Genomic DNA, 19,841 nt, shown 5'->3' with positions numbered 1-19,841 from the left:
TGCATCATTGGTCACCTCTGCGAAGTCGTAAACAGGACAAGCCCTACTTCCTACATTCTTCACCCAGAAAAAAGCCCAACACTTGGCAGAGCCCTCAGTCTTCAGGATGATTTTCTTTTGAAATTTGTGAGCTCAGGACTTGCAGAGATCCCAGATGCCTGTGATGTGTAATGTTGAGAGCAATGGACCACCATCAGCTGTATCTCCCTGAACCCCTGAAGGTTGCCTATAGAAAAGTCAGCCCGTATGGAAGGTTCCAGCAACCCAGAAAGAAAAACGGCTCACTCAAAAGGAAGGGGATTGAAAGGTAGGTAATGGAGACTCATTCTTTTCTGTTGATTAACAGTCATTAGATTTTTTTTTTTCATGAAGCAAAATTTACTGTGGTGCTGAGAAAATGCTGTGTCTTTTCTTAAAACATTGCATCTAGAAACAAAGACTCTGTACGGATTGGGGGCAGATACCGCATTGGATCAGGAATCTTATTGTCTCTATGGAAGCCTCATTTTGTGCTCAGAAAAGTCTTCAGTGTAACAGGGAGAACTTTTCTTTTCCACCTGAACTTGAATTTTAACATAGCATGCAAGAGGGAAGAAGTGTTGTTAGTAAGCTGACAGTTCAGCATCAGAATATTAGACATTCCACACCCCATACCAACACTGTTATTTAGAAAATTCACTCAAACTCTGTCCATGATCAATGATTTCTCAGCAATTTTGTCTGCTGAAATACATACTAATCACATTGACCCATGTGCATGCTCTTTCATATAACATTTTTTTAAGATTTTATTTATTTGAGAGATAGAGTTACAGACAGTGAGAGGGAGAGACAGAGAGAAAGGTCTTCCATCCATTGGTTCACTCCCCAAATGGCCGCAATGGCCAGAGCTGTGCCGATCCAAAGCCAGAAGCCAGGAGCTTCCTCCAGGTCTCCCACGTGGGTTCAGGGGCCCAAGGACTTGGGCCATCTTCTACTGCTTTCCCAGGTCACAGTAGAAAGTTGGATTGGAAGAAGAGCAGCCGGGACTAGAACCGGCGCCCATATGGGATGCCAGCGCCACAGGCAGAGGATTAACCTACTGTGCCACAGCGCCAGCCCCTCAAATAACATTTAAACAGTAAGACCTGGTATTTCTTGCCAGTGACAGAACCATAAATAAAAGCATAAAATACTCCAAACTTAATACACTTTAATTTGGAAAGTTAAGTGTGGTTATTTATTTTCCAATTTAGTTGGGCTTCTCACTTACCAGGTACATGAACTATAGCTCAGACAGAGAGATGTGAGTTGTTTTCATGAGACCTGGATCATCCAACAGTAAACTTCTGAACTTCTGTGGACAAAATGTTTCAGAGACTCAGACTTTCAGTAGAAAATAGAAGCTCAAGAGGGAAGGAGCACAGCCCAGTAAATTCAATATCAAAGAAAAAAATCATTTTAGGAAAGGGAGAGGTTTTGGACAGGCAGAGTGGACAGTGAGAGAGAGAAACAGAGACAAAGGTCTTCCTTTTCCGTTGGTTCACCCCTCAATGGCCACTGCAGCCGGCACACCACGCTGATCCGAAGCCAGGAGCCACTCCTGGTCTCCTATGCGGGTGCAGAGTCCAAGCACTTGGGCCATCCTCCATTGCACTCCCGGACCACAGCAGAGAGCTGGACTGGAAGAGTGGCAACCGGGACAGAATCCGGCACCCCGACCGGGACTAGAACCCAGGGTGCCAGAGCCGCAGGCAGAGGATTAGCCTATTGAGCCACGGCGCCGGCCAAGGGAGGGCTTTCAACCTGACAAGTTGCAAGGCTGCATTTGGAGGCTTGAGCCTCCTGAAAGTCTCTTTCTGTTGTTTTGTGTTGGTGGGTCTGCATACATATTTATGGTAGTGGGAAATACATAAAAATTGAAATTATTGAGTCATGGAAGGATCACTGGGAAATTAATTTTAGCTCATAAATTACCTTTGGACAAGCTAAGAAATGATATTTCTCTCTGAACACTTTACTACCAATCTGTTAGAAAATTATTGTAACAACATGACACAGCTTTAAGAACAGAAGGTGAAGGGAATCCCCTCAAAGTCATGTATGTACAACTGGCGAAGCTCCGTGTTCTTGGTCCCAGGAGGGAAACTGGGAACCCACAGGTCCCCTTCTATGGCTGTCAGCCTCCTTGCTTGCTTTTTTCATTTTCACCACACAGATCTAATCTGCATGGTAATCAAAGCCATCACTTACTGAATGCTTTACTAGGTTCCAAACCTATCAACTATTTCCTTTAATTTGCCCAATTCTCAGAAAAGTAGACCCGTTTTCAAAGAAGAAAACCACAAGTTGCCAATTGAAATCATATGCCAAGGATCACATGGTTAGGAATTGTGGTTCTGGGTTGACTCAAGACCATTTAACTCCAGCCCTGAGCTCAAAATGAATGACTTCCTGTACGTAATTACAGAGAAGGCAGAATGGTTTGGGTTCAGTTTAGAACAGGGTTTTCCTGGAGAGGAGCATGCATGCTATTGATGGTACTTAAGATATTTTAGGTAGTATACGAAGAAAACTTTTAAAAAATATTTATCCATGCATTTGAGAGACATAGAATGACAGAAAGAGAAATCCACATGCACTAGTTTCACTCCCCTAAATGTTTACACTGACCAGGGATAGGGGAGGCCAAACAAAGCTGGAAACTGGGAACAAAATCCAGATCCCCTACACGAGCAGCAGAAATCCAATACTTGAGACAGAACCACTCCTTTCCCCCTCCCCACTCCCACTGCCACTGCCACTGCCACTGCCACTCCCACGTCTACCTTTGCAAACCTGCATTAGCAGGAAGCTAGAGTCAGGAGCCAGAAGCAAGTATTGAACACAGGTCCCTTGGTCCATAGGACTTCTTTGGTGCCACCAAAGAAGTCGGAGAGAGCAGTTAGGTATCCTGAACACACTGTAAAGGAACAGCATGGCAAACATCATAGCTGAAAGCTGAGTACTACCAGGTTCTGCAAAGGAACAGTATAAGAACAACCAGATGTACTTTGACAACATGGACTAGAATCCATGAAGAAGACTTGAAACTGCAGTATCTTTACAGGTAGGGTGAGTTTCCCATAGTCCAACAGATTCTCTCAGGTAGGTGATTTGCATTTCTAGGTGGAGCTTCAGAGTCTGCACCACCCTTAACTTTGAAACTCTCCCAGTGCCTTGGGGTGACCATCCACAGAATGCAGTGTTCCAGTCCCTAGACCAAATACCTACTCCCTGAAGAGCATTTTTAGTGGTTATGAATACATTTTAATGAATATTAGAAATATATATAATGATAGGATAATGTCACATAACAATATAAAATGTGGAATTTCACATGGACAAATGAAGATTTATAATCACACAAAAGCCTGTTCAAATGTTTATAGTAGCCTTATTCATAATAGGCCCAAACTAAAAACAGCCCAGGGTCCAGTGTTGCAGTGCACTGAGGTAAGCCACACTTGCGACAATGGTATTCCATATCAGAGAACCAGTTTAATTCAGCAGAAAATGGCCCATGTGCTTGGGAACATACCACTCACATGAGAGACCTGGGTGTAGTTCCAGGCTCCTGGATTCTACCTGGCCCAGCCTCAGCAATTGTGCCCATTTGGGTACTGAACCAACAGCTGGAAGATTTTCTCTCTCTCCCTCTCCTCTCTCCTCTCTCCTCTCACCTCTCTGTGTCTCTCTGCTTTTCAAAGAAATAAAATAAATTGGGTCCAGTGTTGTGGTATAGCAGGTAAAGCTGTTGCTTGCGACACCAGCATCCCATTTGGGCTTTGGTTTGAGTCCCAGATGTTCCACTTCCTATCCAGCTCCCTGCTAATGGCCTGGGAAAAGCAGTGGAGAATGGCCCAAGTGCTTGGGCCCCTGCACCTCCCTGGGAGACCAGGAAGTAGCTTCTGGCTCCTGGCTTCCACCTGGTCCAGCCCTGGCTATTGTGGCCATTTGGGGAGCAAACCCACAGCAAAAGAAAGATTTCTCTCGCCCTCTCTCTCTCTCTCTCTCTCTGCAGATCCCTTTCTTCTCTGTAACTCTGACTTTCAAAGTAAATAAAAATTTAAAAAAAAAAAGAAAAGAAAAGAAATAAATAAAACCACCCACAAATGTCCTTTAATGAGCAAATGATTGAACAAAGTGTGGGACAACCATGTCATGAATTATTACTCAGCAATAAAACCGTGAACTAGTATTGAGCCATACAACCTTGATGAGGGTGCAGAGAATTATGCTGAGTGAAAGAAAAAAAAGGTCCCAGAGGGTTCTATCCTGTATGATTCCATTTTTATGACATCCTTGAAAAAAACAAAAATCAGGCCTATGGAGCACATACTCGATGTTGCAGGTGTTAAGGCAGAGGTTGGAGGTGAGTGTAAGGGACCCTGGCAGCTAGGGACATGTTCTGGATCTTGAATGCAGCCAGGTCAGCTGCCTGGTTGTGTCTAATATACTGTGGCGTGCAGAAACTGGGTGAAGCAAACACAGAATTTCTTTGTACTACTCGTATTTCTTACACCTGCATGTGTGAATCTACAATTATCCCAAAATTAAAAGCTTATTTTGCAATAAGCTGTGGAACGTGTTAAGCCACAGCTTAACACTGTGTAACACTGGCATGTAACACATGCCGTGGCTGCTCTACTTCCAGTAACAGCTCCTGGCTCATCTGCCTGGGAAGGCAGCAGGTGATGCTCCAAGTGCTTGGGCTCCTGCCACCCTTGTGGGAGACTCGAATAGAGTTCTTAACTCCAGGCTGAGGTCTGGTCCAGCCCTGGTTATTGAAACCACTTGGGGAGAGAGTCAGTGAATGGAAAATCTTTCTCTCCAGCTCCTGTCCCCCAACCCTCCCCCACCCCATATTGCTTGGCCTTTTAAATAAATTAATCTTTAAAAATGAAACAAAGTATGATAAATCCTGCAATTTCATGGATATTACTGCTTCAGAGAAAGCTTCCAGAAAAACAAGTGAGGTAAATATATAAGGTAAATACTTGTATCAAGATGATACTCTTATAAGAAAAAAAAAAGGACTTATTTATTCATTTTGAAAGATAGAGTTACTGAGAGAGAGGCAGAGACAGAGAGAGAGGGAAAAAAAATTCCACCTGCTGGTTCACTCCCAGATGGCCACAATAGCCAGTGCTGGACTAGACCACAGCCAGGAGCCAGAATCTTCATCTCGGAGGTCTTCCATGTAGGTGCAGAGGCCTGAACACTTGGGCCATCCTCCACTGAGTTTCTCAGGCCATTAGCAGGGAGTTGGATGGGAAGTAGAACAGCAGAGACTCAAACTGGCATCCATATAGGTTACCAGTGTCGCAGACCACAGCCTTTCCCGCTATGCACAATGCCAGCCCCTAGGTGATACCCTTGATAGAGGTTAACAACACAGACCTGGGAGCCCAATCACATGCACTTATATACTTAATTTCTTCAAGATTTAATTCCCTCGAGGGTAAAATATTGATGACAGTGTAAGGTTTTAATTATAAAATATGCTGAAAAGCACTTTTGCAAAGTGTTTAACTCGTGAAAAGATATGAGGAATTGACTATTTTTATAACTAAAACATGCCCAAATTATGAACCTGATCCATGGCTATATGGAATGTTAAATATACAAGTTTTGTTTTATCTAAGTGTATATTCTGTGGAAAAGTAGCATTTATAAGGAAGTTCCACAAGAGAACTTCAAAAAGTTGACGGGAGATGGAATTACTAGATGGTTGTTTGGGTGCAAACCTTTTTTGTAGTCATATATACGAAGGGTCTTCAGAAAGTTCACAGTGGATTTCAGAATTTCTCACACTTCGCTTAGTTCTACTTTTCATGAGTTGCTTGAAGTGCTTGTATTCTTCATCAATTGCCAAGGCACACCTTCTCCTCATCTTAGTCTCAGATCTGCCAAAGGCAACAAAAATGATCTCATACCACCATCAAAAAAGATCACCAATTTAGCAATGTGAGCTAATGGATTCTTTTTTTTTTTTTTTTTTTTTTTTTTTTTTTTTTTTTTTTTGACAGGCAGAGTGGACAGTGAGAGAGAGAGACAGAGAGAAAGGTCTTCCTTTGCCGTTGGTTCACCCTCCAATGGCCGCCGCGGCCAGCACGCTGCAGCCGGCGCACCGCGCTGATCCGATGGCAGGAGCCAGGTGCTTCTCCTGGTCTCCCATGGGGTGAAGGACCCAAGCACTTGGGCCATCCTCCACTGCACTCCCTGGCCACAGCAGAGAGCTGGCCTGGAAGAGGGGCAACCGGGACAGAATCCGGCGCCCTGACCGGGACTAGAACCCGGTGTGCCGGTGCCGCAAGGCGGAGGATTAGCCTAGTGAGCCACGGCGCCGGCCGCTAATGGATTCTAACACTGGACCTGGATTAAAATCTAAGTTATACCCTGGGCCGATTAATTTGACTTTGTATTTCAGTTTACTCATCAGCAGAAGGAAGATAGTAACATAACCTACTTCTTGCAAGTGTTGTGAGGATTAAATGAAATAGTGGACAGATTGCACTTGTAACAATCTGGTGACAAAACTTCAACTTGCTATTTTGGCTTTCTTCTCTCTATGATTTTATTCTTGGTCTGCAATGTCATTTTTTTGGAATTGTGTAATATTTTTTCACATTTGAAGTCTGAGGTTTGATGATTTAAATCATTCCATGTTAATTTTTAATTTCCTTAATGCAAACTATTTGTATTTTGTTTAGATGGCATAGAGCAGTGTCTACTAACTTAGCAAAGCAAAATGTATTGGTCCCCAAAGAGGAATCATCCAGTGAAAGTGATGTGGGATTTCACGAAAGCCGGCAAAATCAGAAAAGAAATGTCATGAAGAAAGTGAAGACGGCTTTGGGGAGGATGCTGTCACACAAGTACAGATGCAAGCCTGCAAGTCCCAGTAGAAGGGGCTCCAGGAACCACAAGGAAGCCCTCCTGTCCCCCACACAGAGCCTTCTTCCTCGGATTGTCAGGGAGCTTCCGTCTCCCAAGTTATTTACCAAGCCAAGAATGAGAAAGCTGCCGCAGAATGGTAATGAGAGGCAATTTGTCATTAGGTGTCAAGGCCAAGAGGAATGGTAAAATCAGGGTGGATTCTCTGGCTTCCCAGTCGATGGGATCTGGGAGGAGCTGATCTGAACTGCAGAATCCAAGGCCCTACCCAGGCTCCTGGATTAGAATCTGCATTTTCACCAGACCTCCTCAAATGACTCATGTACACATACATTTTGAGATGCACTGAATAAGATGGCCACTGAGATTCCCCTTACCCCAGCTAATGATCTGATCAGTCTATGGTCACTTTTCATTTAAATACAAGGGAATATCATCAAGTTTGGGCAGGCACCTGTGTTACAGCACAGAGGGTTAAGCTGCCTCCTTCCACGTTGGAATCCCATATAGGAGTGCTGGTTTATGTCCCCACTGCTCCACTTTTGAGCCAATTCCCTGCTAATGCACCTGGGAAAACAGCAGAGGATGCCCCAAGTACTTGGGCCCCTGCTACCATGTGGGAGACCAGGATGGGCTTCTGCCTGGACCCGCCCTGGCCATTGTGACTATGTGAGGAGTAAACCAGTAGATGGAAGATTCCCTCTCTCTCTCCCTCTCTCTCTCTCTCTCCCCCTTGTTCGCTTTCTCTGTCACTCTCTCCTTCAAATGAATAAATAAATCATTTAAAAACTTTTTTGTAGAAGATAGAATTAAAGGATGTTATTTTGTTGCAAAAAATCCTGAAATTCATGCATATGAGGGGTCTTCAAAAAATTCGTGAAAATGTATATTATAAATAAAAAAGTGCACATGATTTTCAAAAAATTTTTGCACCAAAATAGACATCATTTAATTGCATTTTTCCATGAATATTTTGAAGTACCCTCATATATATAGATATATGAATACATACATATACCCTTGTATATATGTATGTATGCAAAAATTCATAGTATAAAATCAAACTTCAGTGGCATTGTTTATTTTGTTTCTGGAGAAAGTAGTCAAGCAGCTGTTCAAATAGCCACTTTCAAAAGGAGAGAGTGTTGTGAGTATTAAATGAATAAAAGTTATGATTGGCAGGTCACAAAGGATGTTTGATCTTCTTGGGTCTACTTTTTATATACTGTGTGGAAGAATCAACATTCAAAGGCTCAATTTTCAGCATCTTTTTTTTTTTTTTTTGCATGTAGTAAGGCTGTTTGGGGTCCTATAAGTTTACTTTCTCTTCTGCAGCTTTCTTAAGAATTTATTTATTTCTTATAGCAGTTTTACATTTGCAGAAAAACTGAGAGATCCCATCTACTCTTTCTCATCTGTACCCCTACAGTTTCCATTAACATCTTGTCTTTTTATTTTTTTTATTTTTTATTTTATTTTATTTTTTGACAGACAGAGTGGACAGTGAGAGAGAGAGAGAGGAAGGTCTTCCTTTGCCGTTGGTTCACCCTCCAATGGCCACCATGGCCAGTGCGCTGCAGCCGGCGCACCGCGCTGATCTGAAGTCAGGAGCCAGGTACTTATCCTAGTCTCCCATGGGGTGCAGGGCCCAAGCACTTGGGCCATCCTCCACTGCACTCCCTGGCCACAGCAGAGAGCTGGCCTGGAAGAGGGGCAACCGGGACAGAATCCGACGCCCCGACCAGGACTAGAACCCGGTGTGCCGGTGCTGCTAGGTGGAGGATTAGCCTAGTGAGCCGTGGCGCAGGCTAACATCTTGTCTTAATGGGTTCATTTCCTACAATCAATGCCCAGTACTGAAGCATTACTATCAATGGAAGCCCACAGTTTACACTAGGGTTTATTCTCTCTCTCTGATCTACTTCTTTATTTGAAAGGCAAAGGCAGAGAGAGAGAGACAGAGAGACAGGGACAGAGGGAGAGACAGAGAGAGACAGAGAGACAGAGACAAGTCCTCCATCCGCTGCTTCACTCCCCAGATGGTTGCAACAGCAAGAGCTGGGCCAATCTGAAGCCAAGAGCCAGGAGCTTCTTCCAGGTCTCCCACACAGGTGCAGGTGTCCAAAGACTTGGGCCATCTTCCACTGCTTTCCCAGGCCACAGCAGAGAGCTGGATCGGAAGTGAAGCTGCCGGGAATCCAACCAGCACCTATATGGGATGCCAGTACTGCAGGCGGCAGCTTTATCTACTACGCCACAGCGCTGGTCCCAGGGTTTATTCTCTACATTACACAGGTCTGCAGGGCGTGACAAATGCATAACGTCATGTCATGTCATAAATCCACCATTATAGTATGAAACAGGCTATTTCACCACCTAGATAGACTCTATAGCTTTTTATTGTCCTTTTCAGCACAACATCAGGAAACATAGCCTGCAATATCACATTTCACATGGTGACCATCCTGCAAACTTGCTGGAAAACAACAACAACAAATACAACTGTTGACTTCCAGCTGACTGATTGCCCTGTCAAACTCCCCTGGAAAGAAATAGTCATTAATACAGGCATGCAGGCACCTAGCAATTATGTGGTTTGCATTGACCTGTACAGTTCTATTGAAAATAACAGAAGGGCTGGAACAGGAGAACCCAGCAGAACAAAGAAGGACTACTCTTTCACCCCTAGTTCGGTGACTGTCACTTTATTTCTGTCTTAGTTAGAATAGCAAAGCTGTCAACTAAGATTTCTCCAGAAAACAAACAGACCCACCTTTCAGGAAGCAGCTAAAAAATCTTTACCCTGTCTTCCCAGATGAATTCCTTAACACTTTTTATCCTTTTCACAAATGTTTGTTAAGTAGCTAGCATGTGCCAACCGCAGCGTTAGGGAAAGAGTAGCAAATAGAGCAGATTTGATCTCTGGGCCTGTGGAATTATAGTGTGGAAAAACTCCAAAACCTCATGCAGGTACCTCTACGTAATTCAAGAGTGAAAGCACACGCTGCCATGGAAACACATCATGGGTGCTCTGAAAGGGACACCTAAATTGGGATTTTAAGGAAGATGAAGAGTTAGGTAAGGGCAGAGTGGGGCGGACAGCTGTTCAGGAAGAAGGGAGAGCATGTTCAAGTCCAATACCAGGAGAGCACAAGGTATAATTAAGAAGTGAAAGAAATCTCAGAGTAAGGGGGAGGAGGTGGAAACAGAGAACCCGAGAGAAGCGACTTGACCAAGGTTTTAACTTCCTCCTAAGGACGCTAAACCATTACATACTTTCAAGCTGGCGATTTATACAGTCTGATTTGCATTTTGAAAAAGATACGTCTGGCTGCAGAGTAGAGGCTGGATGGGAAAAGGGCCAGAGATGATGCAAGAAGAGCAGTAAACAGGCTCTGACATTCATTCAGGCAAGCAATGATATTAGTTGTGATTAGTGGTGGCAGTAGGAGTGGGGAGATAAAGGGAGAAATAGTCGCAGGTATTGTAAGATTTCGGTAAGATCTGGACAGTGGAGGGCAGAGAGGAAGGATGAGTTTCTGTGTTGCACTTTGAACGTGGAATCACCATACACAGATTCAGAGCACTGAACCTGGATTAGAAAGGAAGTCGTGGGGCCGGTGCTGTGGCACAGCAGGTTACTGCCCTGGCCTGAAGCGCCGGCATCCCATTTGGATACTGGTTCGAGACCCGGCTGCTCCACTTCCGATACAGTTCTCTGCTATGGCCTGGGAAAGTAGTAGAAGATGGCCCAAGTCCCTGGGCCCCTGCTCTCGTGTGGGAGACCCGGAAGAAGCTCCTGGCTCCTGGCTTCAGACTGGTGCAGCTCCGGTCGTTGCGGCCAATTGGGGAGTGAACCATCAGATGGAAGACCTCTCTCTCTCTCTCTCTCTCTGTTTCTCTCTCTCTCTCTCTGCCTCTCCTCTCTCTGTGTAACTTTGACTTTCAAATAAATAAATACATCTCAAAAAAAAAAAAAAAAAAGGAAGTGTTGAGTTCTGGTTAGGCTTGCTGAGTTGAAGTTCCTGTGAAATAGCCAACTCACGGTGTCAAGTAGGTTAATGTTCTTATGAAGGTCAGAGGCTCTCAGAGAGATCTTTATCAAGAGTCTGTAAGCAGGACAAGATTATTTTATGTGCTACACCTGGTGTGACGTGACAATGAAACACAGCAAGTTGCGAATACCTTTTACCCAATGCCCTGTAAAACCTTTGGATTACATCAAGGAAAGAGATTTTATTTCATGCCCCTCCCTCTTTCTAATAAAAGGAGAGTGACCTCAAATTTTGTACTTACTGCAGAAAATGATATTTTATTTTAAAAATTGTATTTATTCATATATTTATTTGAGACACACACACACACAGAAACTGGTAGATAGATAGAGCTCCCATCCACAGGCGCAGTCCCCAAATATTCACAGTGACCTGAACTGCACTGGGCAAAAACCAGGAGCAAGGAACCTAACCCAAGTCTCCCATGTCGGTGGCAGAGATCCAAGTATTTGAGCCATCAAGACTGTCTTCTCAAGGTGTATATTAGCAGGAACCTGGAGCCAGGATGTGGACTTGGGACTTAAAGCCAGGTATTTCAATGTGGGATACAGATATCATAATTGGCATCATAACCACTAAGCCAAATGCTACCCCACCCCGCAGCGATCACCTTGAATTTGTTTTCACCACAGAAATTGTACTGCCTAATTTTAATACTCATTTTCAATGCATGATAGCATTTTAAAGTGTCCTATATGAATACATTTATGAGTTAAGAATTAAATTGAAATAAAGAAAATTATTGAGGGGTTTAGGGTTCTCATGGCTACTGGATCTAGAAAAAAACTGTTAAGATGAAATGTGGGCTGGCACCGTGGCTCACTAGGCTAATCTTGCGCCTGCGGCACCGGCACCCCAAGTTCTAGTCCCGGTTGTGGCGCCGGATTCTGTCCCGGTTGCTCCTCTTCCAGTCCAGCTCTCTGCTGTGGCCCGGGAGTACAGTGGAGGATGGCCCAAGTGCTTGGGCCCTGCACCCCATGGGAGACCAGGAGGAAGCACGTGGCTCCTGGCTTTGGATCGACGAAGCGCGCCAGCCATAGCGGCCACTTGGGTGGTGAACCAACAGAAAAAGGAAGACCTTCCTCTCTGTCTCTCTCTGTCTCTGTCTCTGTCTCTGTCTCTGTCTCTCTCTCTCTCTCTCTCACTGTTTAAACTCTGTCTGTCCAAAAAAAAAAAAAAAAGATGAAATGTGAGTGACACAGTTGTGAATGTTGCTCCAATCAACAAGCAATGCTCAAGGGATACCCTTGCATGTTGGAGAGTGGATTTTTCTTTTTAATTCCACAATGTTTAATGGGAAAATATTCAAGGCCAAACTGAAGTCTCTTCGAGAGGTATCCACTGTATCAGGAGTGACTTGGTGTCTCCTGGGGTTGTGATTTTATATATATATACATATATATATATATATACACATACATATGGAAAGAGAAATGTGTGCAGGATAAAGTGTAAAATAAGCAAAGGCAAATACATGCTCGCATTATTTTTTTTTAATTGATTGATTGGATTTGAAAGGGAGAGAGAGAGAGATTTTTCCGCTCACTGTTTCATTCCCCAAACTGCCACAACAGTCAAGGCTGCAGCAGGCTGAAGCCAGGAGTCAGGAACTCCATCCTGGTCTCCCACATGCGTGGCAGGAATGCAACTACTTGTGCCGTCTTCCATTGCTTCCCTGGCAGAGTAGGAAGTTGGGTAGGAAACAGAGCAGCCAGGACTCAGATCACACTCCCACGTGCGATGTCAACAGGGCAAAGGGCGGCTCAATCCAGTGTAGCACAATGCCCGCTGCTCCAATTCAACCCTCCGGAGTACTCTGTGCTAGGAGGCACATGTTTGTAACTGACACTCATGGGATGGTTTTTTCTTTCTCTAAGCCACCATACAGCTTGACCTGGAGGCCGAGACGGAAGAGATAACGCGAGGGCGTGGCCTCCTGCGGGCTCGGAGAACCACCAAGCGCTTGTCGGTGACATCTCTCCCCTCCGGACTGCTGAAGGTAATCTAACTCACCTCTTGGGACTGAAACATACATCGTCAGTGTTCAAGGATTTTGCAAAACCCCGATTCTCTCTTCCCTTAATTGAGTTCCACCTCACGAATGCTTCGCGCCTATGGCGTCGTGTCCTCTCCAAGAATTAGCCACAGAGAAGTCCGATTCCCCTGCAACTGAGCTCACACTGTTCAGCTTCCATTGCAATCTGGGCAACAGTGGAGCCTGCAACTTTATGCTGACTCTCTCAAATGTTCAAATGTCAAGTTTGCGTATTAGCAATCTGGCCCATCCACGCATGCTTTCTGGAGGAGAAGCCACCAGACAAGTGCCAACCAGCAGAACTCACGGCGCAGATACCAGTGTCTGGTACAGGACCCGAGTGGCTTTTGAGTCTTTGAAACGTGAACTGTGCAATCGAGGGACTGGATTTTAAATTGTATTTAATGTTAAGTGAAATTAAAATGTAAATAGCCTCATGCAGTGTAGACAGGGCCATACTAGATTACCTAGAACTCTTGCACATGGAAACTTTCACTTACCCATTAGGTATGTGATTTGACCTTGACCCTAAATTGTCTTTTTAAATGAGAACTCTTAGTTATTTTTATTTTAGATATAATAAGCCATTATTTAAAATGGACACTATGCTCAAGGCCCTGTTCATTATAAAAACTTTACAAATAACAACTCAAAATAATAAAAAATAAATAAGTAAATAACAACCCAAGTGGGGCCAGTATTGTGGCAGAGGGAGGTAAGCCACTGTTGTGACACTGGTATCTCATAATGGAGTGGCAGTTCCAGTCATAGCCGCTCTGTTTCTGATCCACCTTCCTGCTACTGAGCCTGGAAAGGAAGCTGAGGATGATCAAGTGCTTGGTCCTTGCTATCCACGTAGGAGAGCAAGTTCCTGGCTTGGGCCTGACCTACACCTAGCTGTTGCAGCCATTTGGGGAGTGAACCAGCAGATGAAAGATTCTCTCTGTCTCTCTCTTTCTCTCTCTCTGTCTCTCTGTGCCTTTCAAGTAAATAAATAAATAAATCTTTTTTTTTTTTTTAAAGAAAGAATTGTGCCACCTGTGGGGTAGGTTCATAGTTATTGTGCCCTTATTATGTCCTGGGCAATTTCTAGGTTTGAGGGCTACAGGTGATCCAAGGGACACTGCTCTGATGTGTGAGATTTTACCACCTATCGAAGGAGCTAGCAATTAAACCATGGTATTGCAGAGCAGCAGGGTAAGCATAATCTCTACATAAACAGTAGCGGGACAAGTGGATATCACAGGGGATAGCAACATGTGTGATTCCTATCACACAAAATTAATTCCTTTTGGATTAGAGTTTTAAGGGGGGAAGCTAAAATCTTAAACTTGTAGAGGACCAGAAGAGTATCCAGATAACTTCAGAGTAGTAAAAGACTTTCTAGGGCCTCAACAAACCTGATGACAAGGATACAGAGGGTGGTGGGTGTTACAGCACAGTGGGTTAAACTAGCGCTTGGGACCCCAGCATATCCGAGTGCCAGTTCACGCCCTGACTACTCTGTTCTGATCTAGCTTCCTGCTAACGTGCCTGGGAGGCAGCAGATGGTGGCCTAAGTACTTGGGTTCCTGTCATAAATGGGGGACTCCCAGATGGAGTTCTTGGCTTCTGGATTCAGATTGGTGTAGTCCTGGCTGTTGCAAGCCTTTGGGATATAAACTAGCAGATGGAAGATCTCTCTCTCTCTCTCTCTCTCTCTCTCTCTCTCACTGTCTCTTTCTCTATGTATGTATGTATGTATATATGTATGCATCTATCTATCTATGTATATATATCTTCCCCCTCTCTCTGTCAGCCCGCCATTCAAATAAAAATAAATAAATCATTTTTAAAATGATAAAGATGGATTGGATAAATTTGGCTAGGGTTAAATTAGGAATTCCTGTTCATCAAAAGACATTAAATCAGTGGTGGTCAACTGACTAAGAAGGGATTTTTATTTTTTAGCCCTCAGAATGTTTACGAAAATAGATTTGAATTGTCTACTTATAAAAATTATGATATTTCAGGCCGGCGCCGCAGCTCACTAGGCTAATCCTCCGCCTAGCGGCGCCGACACACCGGGTTCTAGTCCCGGTTGGGGCGCCGGATTCTGTCCCGGTTGCCCCTCTTCCAGGCCAGCTCTCTGCTGTGGCCAGGGAGTGCAGTGGAGGATGGCCCAGGTGCTTGGGCCCTGCACCCCATGGGAGACCAGGAAAAGCACCTGGCTCCTGGCTCCTGCCATCGGATCAGCGCGGTGCGCTGGCCGCAGTGCGCCGGCCGCGGCGGCCATTGGAGGGTGAACCAGCGGCAAAGGAAGACCTTTCTCTCTGTCTCTCTCTCTCTCACTGTCCACTCTGCCTGTTAAAAAAAAAATTATGATATTTCAAATAAAAATTTGGATTTTCAACTTTCTTTGAAAGAAAAAGATGAACATGTAGGCTCACAATTCCTCATGGCAAAAAAACAGGTGCTACACAGAGGTCCCCTGTGCAGGAGGCATGTCCTCTCCAGGCCACACCGGCCCCAGCTGGTCCTGTTATCCAAAATTGGCAGAGGAGCACTGGCATTAGGCATAGCAGTTACCAGGATGCTTGGGCCACCCACATCCCACATTGGAAAGCCTGGGCTCGAGTTCTGGCTCCAATCCCAATTCCAGCTTCCTGTTAGCGCAGATCCTAGGCAGCAGCTGCGATGGCTCAAGTTACTGGGTCCCTTCCACCCACATGGGCAACTTAGATTGAGTTCACAGATGGCTGCTGCAGACCTTTGTGGAGTGAAGGAGCAATTGGGAGATTTCTCTCTCTTTACATCTGCTAATTAAAAAAAAAAAACAAAAAAAACAAAAAAAAAAACTTGTAGAGGCATTGGATTTCATAATAGTTGTATTCTACAAACATGGAAATAATTTAGTGACCACCTTCCAAGTGTGGTAGTTTTTTTTTTTTTTTTTTTTTTTTTTTTTTTTTTTTAAGATTTATTTATCTATTTGAAAGTCAGAGTTAGAGAGAGAGAGAGAGAAAGAGCAAGCAAGCTTCCATCTGGGCTTAGTCCCCAGATGGCTGCAGTGGCTAGGGCTGGGCTAGGCCGAAGCCAGGAGCCAGAAGCTTCTTCCAGGTCTCATGTGAGTAGCAGGGCCCCAAGAATTAGGGTCATCCTCTGCTGCCTTTCCCAGGCCATTAGCAGGGAGCTGCATCAAAAGTGGAGCATCTAGGACATGATCTGGCACCTATATAGGATGCCACATCACAGATGACAGCTTCACCCACTATGCCACAATGCCAGCCCCAGTAGTAGATGGTTTGTAGGAAAAAGTACTGGGTTTTATGACAGAGGAACAACAAGGTCCTATTGTAGATGACCACAGAGGCTCTACCTTTGACATCTGTGCTGGTCATCGGACTCCACTTGTCAACTCCTTCATCAGGTAAGTACCTAGAAGCAGCCCCACCTGTTTCTCTGTGTAGGTGTCACAACGGTCCTTGCATTAATTATCAAACACGAGGGGAAGGTACAGCGAACCCAGTAAAAACTAAAAGGGGCATATTATTAACCAACAGCCATGACCTAGGGATGATTTCCAGCAGCAACACTATAAAGACAGGGTCCTTGTAAGCTGGAAGCCAGGAACGATGGGAAAAGCATCAGGCAGGGGGCAAGAAGAACCCAGAGCTTTGCTTTTATGTTTGGAGACCTGACTGCCATGGAAATAAGGGAACCTGCAGGAAGGAGACCCAAATTAACAACTGGATCCATTGGTAATGAGCTTTCTGGGGCACTGGTCCACAACAGCCCCCAACGCTCACTGTGCCTTGCAGCTCCACAGTTTCTTCTTCTTCTCCTTCCAAATGACCTGCTTTTCCCCCAACCTTGTGTATTCTTTCAGAGCCAGACAATCTCATTTCTGTGCACCCTACAGATCTCTCTTCAAAGAGAGCTCTGGACACAAAGGGGATACATGGGGCGTGGAGAATAATATGAATACGGTCTCCGATCCAACATTGCTATGTGGCCAATGTTCAGTTCATAAGAGAATACTCCAAGGGCGAAAATTCTTATTTCAGTGCCATCACAGAAATAATATTGGTATCTCCTAATCTGGTGTGTTTTTGCATCTTTACAATAGGTACCCTATTCATCAAAAAAGAGACCACACTTCCCAGCTCTTAAAAAAAAGAAACGTGGCATGGAAAAATTCCTTCGAAAATCAGATTTGACAGTAGGAAAGCTTCAAATGCAGGTAGTGGACAAAAGCTTTTACTTTTGTTATCTCAGAAGCATCAGAGGGCTAGGCTTAACTGATAGTGCAGCCGTGAGACAAAATTAACAATTAGCAGTAAGACATAATGTTAGTGGGGTGCATTCTGAGAGGGGCTAAAGGATTGCTAAGGGCATCCAGGATGATGCTGTGTCTAATAAATATTAAGTGCATGCAATTAAAGTGAAAGCGTAGACATCGGCTTCTTTTGAGAAGAAATCAGATCGTCTTTACCACCAGGTGGTAAATCTAGGTTTTCAAGCTCTGTTTGCTAAGACTTGAATTAGAATAATACTTTAGGGTTTGCAAAATGCTCACCAATTCCTGAACTCATCTCTCAGGAAAAGTAACTACCCCTTTGGTCTTTCTTTTTCTTTCTTTGTTTATTTGAAAGGCAGTGTTACAGAGACAGACAGAGGGAGAGAGAGAGAGAGATCTGCCATTCTTTGGTTCATTCCCTACATGCCTGCAATGGCCAAAGCTGGGCTGATTTGCATCCAAAAGCCAGGAGCTTCTTCAGGGTCTCCCATGTGGGACCAGGGGCCCAAGTACTTGGACCATCTTCTGCTGCTTTCCCAGGTCAATTAGTAGGGAGCTGGATTTGAAGTGGAGCAGCTGGGAATTGAACTGGTGCCCCTATGGGATGTCCATGCGGCAGGGAGCTGCTTAACCTGCTAAGCCACAGCGGCAGCCCTAGCCCCTTTAGTTTTGACAAGATTTTCTAACACATGGCTTCATTTCTTTGTATTTACCTGTCATAGGTAGACGACCTCATAGAGACAGTGACAGATAAATCCATGAAGCTATTGGCCCAAAGACACGCTGAACTTCAACACTGCGAGTTCCTAGGGGATGAAATTCTTCAGTCCTCCAAGCAATTTCAGAGAGTATCAAAGAGAACCACAAGGAAGTACAAACTGAAAAATGTGTGCTTCCCGTGTAGCTGTTGCTGCTTCTGATTTTGGTCTTGGCTGTATAGGTTATCTGGTGTATAATCCTGAATACATAGCTATCTAGTGAATTATTCAGTGAGAAGGGGAGGCATGTTTTGTAGAATATTCTGCCCAATAGTCCTTTTAAAGAAAGACTTTTGAAGACTTGATTTTTAATTCTGAGTCCATAAAAACAATTTTTGGCTTCATAATTTGTATCAATCATGGAAAACTGAGGTATTTCTCAGGATGTAGCAATTCTACGAAGAATTCCTCCCATGTTTTTCTAGATGAAATTAGAGGAATCATTTATAGATAGTATGACACTTTCAATGACTACTACTGAGCTAATTTTAAACTTTCACTTTTAAAGATAAAAATTCTCATTAAAATAAAAATGTAAGATTATTAATCTATGATTCATGCAAAGTGTGATGTTTCTGAACTAAAATAAACGATGAACTAAAATAAAGGATGAAACATATAATAAGTATTGCACATGTGATCCAACACTTAATAATTCAGCCTTATCTTAAATTTCAGATTATGAAACTCTTTATCCAAGACAACCTTAATAAACTATTTACTTCAAACAACTTTTCATTCTACCAGAACTTTTTTTACTTTAAATATTTTATTTATATAAGGTGAACAAATTTCATATATATAGGTTTAAGAGCATAATGATACCTTCCACCCTAGACTTCCTTTTTTATTTTTTAATTTTTATAATGGCATACTTTATTTTATAATCACAAGCTTAGTCCTCCACCAAATAAAGAATTAAACAAGTAGTAAGTAGAAAAACCACTGTCCTCAAGAGTGTAGACAAGGTTTGTAAACAATAAACAAATCTCAAAATGTCAATTTTCCTTCTATACATTACATCCTTTTGAGTGGTTTATTACTTACCACAAGTCAGGGAAAACATATGGTATTTGTCTTTTTGGTACTGGCTTATTTCACTAAATCTAACTTTTTTTTTTTTTTTAAAGTTACCTATTTGAAAGTCAGAGTTACAGAGAGGGAGAAACAGAAATCTTCCATCCACTGTTTCACTTCCCAAATGGCCATGATGGCTTGAGTTGGGTCAGGCTGAAGCCAGGAGCCAGGGTCTCCCACATGGGTGCCAGAAGTCCAAACACTTGGGCTATCATGCACTACTTTTCCCAGGCCATTAGCAGGGAGTTGGATTGGAAGTAGAGCAGATGTCACACAAACTGGCATCCATATGGGATGCCAGCATCACAGGCAACGGCTTTAGCCGCTATGTCACAATGCTGGCACCTGTCAGAACATTTTCCCCCCAGCATTTCATAAATACAACTTTAATATAGTGATTCTTCCCACCACACTCATCTTCCCACTCATGCTCCCACCCTTATCCTCCTCCCTCTCCTATTCCCAGTCTTATTTTTTACTAAGATCTATTTTCAATTAACTTTATACACATATGATTAACTCTATACTAAGAATTTAAAATAGTATGAAAAAAAAAACTGTTTCTCAACAGTTGAGACAAGGGCTGTTCAAAATCATTGCTTCTTGGAGTCTTAATTTTACTTCTATAGATTACTTTTCAGGTGTTCTATTAGTTATCACAGATCAAGAACATACTGTATTTGTCCTTTTGGGACTAGCTTATTTCACTAAGTATGTTT

The 19,841-nt window shown here is 43.5% G+C and overlaps 1 protein-coding gene across 2 annotated transcripts; it reads left to right on the top strand.

Annotated features, from left to right (window-relative positions):
• Positions 1 to 33: 33 nt before the first annotated feature.
• On the top strand, positions 34 to 18,776 carry C10H3orf49 (chromosome 10 C3orf49 homolog). Of its 2 annotated transcripts, XM_008260875.4 has the most exons (5): positions 34 to 307; positions 6,735 to 7,057; positions 12,851 to 12,972; positions 17,117 to 17,230; positions 18,010 to 18,776. In XM_008260875.4, exons 1-5 carry the CDS (start codon positions 171 to 173, stop codon positions 18,205 to 18,207), a joined length of 894 nt encoding a protein of 297 aa, XP_008259097.3. In that variant the 5' UTR covers positions 34 to 170; the 3' UTR covers positions 18,208 to 18,776. The 2 variants fall into 2 exon arrangements, with proteins under 2 accessions (XP_008259097.3, XP_008259098.3); XM_008260876.4 differs by lacking the exon at positions 17,117 to 17,230.
• The last annotated feature ends 1,065 nt before the right edge of the window (positions 18,777 to 19,841 follow it).

This window comes from Oryctolagus cuniculus, chromosome 10 (genome assembly GCF_964237555.1).
Source record: "Oryctolagus cuniculus chromosome 10, mOryCun1.1, whole genome shotgun sequence".
Taxonomy (NCBI): domain Eukaryota; kingdom Metazoa; phylum Chordata; class Mammalia; order Lagomorpha; family Leporidae; genus Oryctolagus; species Oryctolagus cuniculus.
This window is presented reverse-complemented; position numbering and strand designations above follow the sequence as displayed.